General features: G+C 46.7%; 1 protein-coding gene across 1 annotated transcript; it reads left to right on the forward strand.

Annotated features, from left to right (window-relative positions):
- Positions 1-900: 900 nt before the first annotated feature.
- Positions 901-3624, forward strand: LOC124654543 (acyl-coenzyme A thioesterase 13-like). The gene is made up of 3 exons (XM_047193540.1): positions 901-1106; positions 1383-1526; positions 3324-3624. Exons 1-3 carry the CDS (start codon positions 912-914, stop codon positions 3462-3464), a joined length of 480 nt encoding a protein of 159 aa, XP_047049496.1. The 5' UTR covers positions 901-911; the 3' UTR covers positions 3465-3624.
- Positions 3625-6958: the final 3334 nt, after the last annotated feature.

The raw sequence follows: 6958 nt of genomic DNA on the forward strand, positions 1-6958 counted from the left end.
CTGCTATATGCCGACCGGGTCGGTAAGTACGTAGTGCCGCACAACCCTCCGACCCGACGGCTGTTAACTGGGCCGCGGCCCATCAGGTAAATCAGTTTTCTCTTTCGTTTTCTTATTATTTTTCCCTTTTCTGTTTAGTTTTGTTTTAAAAAACTAACATTTTTACAGAATTATTTAATGTTTTCGATTTTTTTTAAATTTTTCTGTCTTTAGATTTTAATTTTTTTTGATTTTAAATTCGTTCTAAATTTGGAAATCGTCCGTAATTCAAAATTATTCAACACTAAAAATTTGTTCAAATTATGAAATTCGTTCAAATTTAAAAAATCGTTTGAAATTTAAAATTTGTTCAAATTTCAAAATTCACCCATAATTTGGAAATTTGTTCAAGATTTTTATTTTGAAATTTCAAAATTCGTTCAAATTTGGAAATTTTGTTCAAATTTCAAAATTCTTTCAAATTTTGTCAAGCTTGAACATTTTTTAAATTCGTTCAATTTTTTTAAACAAAAATATAAAATTAGAGAACAAAAAAACACTGAAAAAGAAAACAGAAAAAAACAGAAAACAGAAAAGGAAAGAAAAAGGAGAAAAAACAGGAAAAATCGCTTTACCGCGCGCTGGGGTGTGCCGCGCGGTGCATGTAACGACCTGATCGGCGTACAAGCACGGGATACGGCGTACCACGGGCCAGGCATGGACCGTTTATTACCGTGCCGGGCCAGGCTTGTTATGTACCGTGCATGCATGGTACCGGGCCGGCCCACGAAAGTTGGCCCGGATGGCCACCTATACGGCTATACCCACTGACCCAGCAGCAGCAAGCCAGCAAGGGTCGCTGACAGTGACAGCAACTGAAGGGAAGTCCTTACCAGTTCCTCTTTCTGAAATCGGTGGTATCGGACCTGCCGATGGCGTCGACGTCGCCGGCGTTGGAGAAGGCTCGCCTGCTACTGGAGGAGGCGGCAGCCGAGTCGCTGCCTACGGAGCAGGTGGACGCGCTGCCCTCCGGTTTCTACGACGCCTTCGTGCTCTGCGGCATCCGCGTCCACGCCGTCGAGCCCGGTCGCCTCCTGTGCCACTTCACCGTCCCCTCCCGTCTCCTCGTGAGCCTCCTGCAGATCTAGCCCCTTCCCCGTTCAATTCCTGCTTGATGCTTGCTAATTACTTCAGTAGTACCCAAGCATAGCTTCTCCATCTATTGCAATTTCATTGGCAACTTTGCCTTCCCACTGTAGCTGAGCAACTTAATTTCAGAATAACTGAGAGTTGGCCTTTTGCTTCAGTATTCACTCAAACCTGCGTAATTCACCATCTAAATGTTAAATAAAACACGAGGTGTGCTGCCTTTGGTTGATGGTTGCGTTGTTGATCAATCACAGAACTCGGGCAGCTTTCTGCACGGTGGTGCAACCGCGTCGCTGGTTGACTTGGTGGGCTCTGCTGTCTTCTACACCGCTGGGGCACAGACCAGGGGCTCGCCACTAGAGATGAACATCTCCTACCTGGATGCTGCATTTTCGGATATGAGTGACTTTCTTAACGAATTGGGTGTCAATGCATGTCGCGTGATCAATTAACATGGGGTGTTTTCTTTGTATTTCCTACTTATAATTCCCATGACCCAACTATTATATCATAATCGTATGCTTGTTTGCTGTGCCTGAATGTTGGCGTAGTTTATTATTTCAGAGAAACTACTAGGTGGCCCTCGCAATGTGAGGGCATCATTATTAGTGCATCTAAAGTGTTACTGTTTTTTTAGTTGTAAATAGACATCATCTAACTCTCATTTACCCTCTCATTCCAAAAGTACGCGACTGTTAGTAAGGAAACGCTTAATTACAGTCATGAACATGGCAACTGTGCTCAAGTATAGCCATTATGTTTTTACCTGTATAAGCCAGATGATTTACGATCTCAATATAACTTCAGTAATAACCAATGAAAACAGAAATCGCGTTCTAAAACTAAACATGACCTGAAGATCAAGTTGCCAAAGTAAGACCTCTTAAACGACTCATTTTTTTAGCACTACGCACATGTATGAATGGTTCCAAAATCCAGAAAATCTTGTCAAACATGTAAGTGATCTGACAATAAGGAAGTTAAAGGCTCAATTTAATGGAACATTAATCCAACATCATTCTAGGTGGGTGATATGTGGTCATTTTGCTCACAGTTATCTGATATGTTTCACTAACAGCAGTGGGAATACAAAAGCTATGACTCAATTCTTACGCCCTGGAGGATAAGCTTGTTAGGGTGGTAGCTTGGATCAGGTCCCAACAAGAATGGCCACCAGATTCTGGGTGCAGACAACAAGCCTTCCACAAAATGGCTATCCAAATTCCCACTAATACGAATGATATGCTGCTACAATGCTACATATATTTTAAATCTTGGCGATACAAATGAAGTCACAAAAAATTAGATAACAACATCAGGTGCTAAATTATGCTTCGATGAAACTGAGCCTGTCCACTGAACTCTTCTTGCATTAACCAGTGAAATTCTCTAACGAAATGGATGGCATAATATGCAGGTCAGTTTGGCAGTATATGAACACATAGAGTGTTTCTGACACCAAAGAGTGAAAACTAATGCATTTTGAGCACTTTCCAAATATCCTTTCTTCTCAGGTGCACCTGAGATAGCTGAACTCAAAATATGCATGTCAATTTGGAATCTCTTGCTATGGGGCACACTATCGATAAGGTTCATATGTGTTAAACTAGTACCAGGACTCAAAGTTGTTGTGTCCAACACCGGTGAACAATGGAGAAAAGCCGAGAATAGGGAGGCGATTAGGTGTTAATGGGAAATTAAAGACTACCTAAGGCTGGTTTTTCTGTACTCTGCACTTAATCGAGAGCCCTTGGATGTAGTATTACGGACAGACAGGATCGGTTGTGTCAAACGTGAGTGGTGCTTTTTTATTGGTATATGGATAATAGAGTAGATATAAGCTCAGTTACATCATCTAGTGCCCTTGTGTTGAAATTTGACGACTGACAGTGAGCCCGACATAGTGTATATTCACCAAGAGCCAATAATTGCTATATTCAACAATTGTACTGCAGTATGTGAGCACCAGATAGAAATGCCACTGAACACGATAAATTGGTGTACCAAGATTTGTTTAGTTTATACTTCTTGTTAAAAGTTCTCTAGTGCTAAAACCTAGCCAAGTTGCAGTTTTATTCTAAAGTGTATGGACGGACATGTCAATCTTGAGACGGAAGTTAAGCTGTTGGCTGTTTCTTTTCATAAGTTCTCGTGCATTGTACAATAATGATGACAGCCTATGTTGTCAATTGCAGGAAGAGATTGATATCGAGGCCAAGGTTCTGCGTGCTGGAAAAGCAGTAGGAGTGGCTACTGTGGAACTAAAGAAGAAATCTGGCAAAATCATTGCTCAAGCCCGCTACTCCAAGTATCTTGGTCCGTCCAGTAAACTTTGAAGGTGTCCTTTCCTTGTAAAGCTGGAGTCCTGTAATTGCCCTTGTTTACTAGGCAATCTCTATGTAATAGAATAATGTTGTCTACTTGTCTTGGAAACGAAGGCATGATCTACCAAAAAACGAAGATATGGGAATTAGTTCACAATTGTGTTTGGTGATCCGGTTACCGATTTCTTTTCCATGCGAGTCCATGGTGGAAGAGGTAAAACATTCGGTAAGAGTCCCCTGCAAACATCACCAGGCCCGACTCGTCCGTTGCTCGTCCCCGCGGGCGAGTCAGGGGCGACTCCCTAATCCCTCCCCCTTCAGCCCGACCTCCTCCGCCCCCTCCCCCGCTGCCGGCGGCTGGAGCTGCCGGGCAAAGCCCGCGCAGTGCCGCCGGTGGCGGGCATCTCCACCTCCTGACCGTCCATCGGGAAGCGCGGTGGACCTGATGACGACGACGGGAGCCCCTCGGCTGTCCGGCGACGGTGACGGCGCTGGGGAAGATGGCGACGGCGCCGGGGAAGACGGCAGCGGCGCTGGGATGGCGGCGACGGTGCTGGGCAGCCGGAGTTGGCGCCGTGGCGGCGCGGGTCTGCTGGCCCAGATCTAGGCCATTTGGGCTCGATCTGGGGCGGACGGGCCCCGACCGCTCTGTCCACCGGCGCCTGGTTGCGGCCACCCACCTCCTCCTCGTCCGTCCTCCTTGGCTCCAAGCGCAGGGATGCTGCTGCTCTAACCAGGTTGAGCTGAGCCCAACGCCATCTTGGCGTGGTGGCTCGGGGCGTCCATGCGATGCTGGCAGCGAGATCTGCAGTGCTGGTGATAAGGGATTAACTTATCAATGCCTACGGGTTGTAGACTAGGGTTTAGTTGGAAGTAGAGGGCAAGTAGATCTCGAAGGTTTCAGCCGGAAAAGTACTCGACTGCTATGAAAAACTAGGGTTGCGTGAAACAATGAGTTGATCCTTTCTTTGTCCCTCGATTCCCCCTTATATAGGAGGCGGAGCCGAGGGTTTCGTGATGTACAAGTTACAGAGTCCGGGAGAGTTTCTGAACCGTCCCGTAATAATTACAAGTTGATATTCCTAATACAACTCTATCTTTCCAAACTACGTAAAAGTTCGAGTCGTGGGCCTCCGAGTAAACCCCGGGTGCCTTCTTCGGCAGGCCCATTGGGGATGCCTATGTCAGTAGCCCCCGAGATTTTGCTTGAATCGTAGAATCAGGGAAAATATCCATCTTTACAATCTGCATATAACTTCTTCAAGTCGACAAGTGATATTTATAAAGGAATTATATATTGCACAGGGATATCGGTAACTGGGGCTGGTTCATCTGACGGATCAGGTACCAGTTAACTGCTTTTGTAGCAATCCGCCAAAACCTACTTCAAGATCACGTCCCTGGACATGATCTCGGGATACTGGTGTAATTCGACATGTGCCGCTTAAAGTCTTACCAAATGCCGAATTCCAGTCATGTTTTATCGGGTACCTAACGCGTCCGTTAGGATTTTTCTTCGTATCCGTTGATACGGAAAAAGTAGCAAAGCGCCGTCGGAGGCGGTGCCACGCCGCGCGGGACGGATCCCGGGGACTTACCTTCGCAAAGTTTTGCGGCATTCGAGAGATTATTTTGCGGCCGAGGCGCTCTGAGAATATATTATCGAGTGCTTTTTCCTGCTGTTGGAGTAGCACATTTATTCGAGTCAACGGATGACTTATATTGTTTCTAACTTATCCTCCCGATGGGAGTATATGAAGAGTTATTTTGATAAATCAGAATATGCTCACCAAGACTTGTTCAAATTTCATCGGGCACGTGAACAGCGTTCCCGATGGGAGTAGCCGGCCAAGTGCTTGTACTTGGTTGTAGGCTCACCTTTTTAGCATCTTTGCCACTATATTGTCATGTTTCATTCTTCTGTTCATATTTATCGGGTGCGCGAACAACACTCCCGATGGGAGTAGCCCCCGAGGCTACAGTCGAGGATTTATACTTGACTGTAGGCTCCAATTGTCCTTTATCGCTATATTTTGAAATGTCCCCTTCCAAACCATCTCCATCAAACTTCTCGGAACCTTTTTATAAAGTAGCCCCCGAGCATTTGAACAAAAACTTGTATTTGGTCAAAGGCTCTCGAGATTACCAGTCGTCTTTTACTGTCGCCACTTTTCATAAGATCACAGCCGAGATTTTTCATTGGTAAGGTGACATCAGTGGTGACGATAGCCACGACCACTGTATCGGAAAGACGCGAGAGTTGTCCCTTCACTGACCTGCGGGCCCAAAATCTGCGACCCATTGACACGTTATGCAAGTGGGGGACACACGTCCTCCGCTTTTCCTAGCACGCGCGCTGTAGCGCCTGTCCAGTTCTATCATGGTAAAAATACCGTTTTACCCCTTGAACCACGTGTAGATCATCAAGTCCATTCTTATTCCATCCAACGGTGCGACGCTCTGGATGGACCTGCTATAAATACCCGTCATCGTCTTCGTCAATCCCCTTCGCCGCACCATTTGCTCATATCTCCTCTGCTTCAATCCCCATTGCAATCACAAAAAGCTCAAGAGCTCACACCGTGCCCTACTCCCTCAACGTCGGTCGTCGATGCCACCGCGGCCAAGGCTCACGAGGCACAACACTCCCGAAGCATCGATGGCGGCGCAAGATCTGGGAACCACGGAGTGGGAGAGATCCAAGATCTCCGCGCAGGACATCAACTTGCTGAAAAAGCTTAGCCTGAGCAAGAAGAAGGACGCGCTACACTTCCCCAGCGAGGAGAGCTACCCGACGCCTCCCATTGAATATCGGGTTAGCTTCGTTGACCACCTCATCTGCGGCCTTTCTGCACCCATCCATGAATTTCTTCGTGGATTGCTGTTTGTGTATGGGATGCAACTTCATCATCTTACCCCCAATTCCATCCTTCATGTCTCTATTTTCATTACTCTTTGCGAATGCTTCCTTGGAGTCCATCCCAATTGGGCTCTGTGGAAGCGCATCTTCCTCCTCCGCCACAATGGCTCCCCCAACATCGCTTACAACATAGGCGGTGTTGTTATTTGCGTCCGCCCTGATGTCGAATACTTTGACGTCAAATTCCCCGACTCCATACAAGGGTGGCGCAAAAGATGGTTGTATGTTCGCGAGGAATGCGCCGACTCGCTGGAACACAACATTCCCCCTTTTAACGGCAACGAGAAAATCCTCCGCCGCTGCTCCTGGGATCCAGAAGCTACCGACGAAGAAAAGTCGGCGACAGAGGCGCTGATGACACGCATCCGCGAGCTCCAGAATACTCGTGGACAAGAGTTGTTAGGTATCTAGATTACGGCATATTTCCTTGGGATTAGGGTGCAGCCTCTACAGGCTAGCAAAAACCCCCTCTGGATTTACGCTGGTGACAAAGATGTGGATCGCCTGTCGACAGATCTATCGGTCAAGGACTTAGAAAAACTTGTCCGAAAAATCTCTTCGCTCAGCAAGAAGGACACCGTCCCGT

The sequence above is a fragment of the Lolium rigidum genome, chromosome 5 (assembly GCF_022539505.1).
Source record: "Lolium rigidum isolate FL_2022 chromosome 5, APGP_CSIRO_Lrig_0.1, whole genome shotgun sequence".
NCBI classification, from domain to species: Eukaryota; Viridiplantae; Streptophyta; class Magnoliopsida; order Poales; family Poaceae; genus Lolium; species Lolium rigidum.

What these genes read in the sequence shown, in the direction of transcription:
- LOC124654543 (XM_047193540.1), top strand. Translation starts at nt 912, where the DNA reads ATGGCGTCGACGTCGCCGGCGTTGGAGAAGGCTCGCCTGCTACTGGAG. An exon ending in CCGTCCCCTCCCGTCTCCTC is followed by an intron (nt 1,107 to 1,382) that starts GTGAGCCTCCTG and finishes GATCAATCACAG; the next exon opens with AACTCGGGCAGCTTTCTGCA. An exon ending in TGGATGCTGCATTTTCGGAT is followed by an intron (nt 1,527 to 3,323) that starts ATGAGTGACTTT and finishes TGTCAATTGCAG; the next exon opens with GAAGAGATTGATATCGAGGC.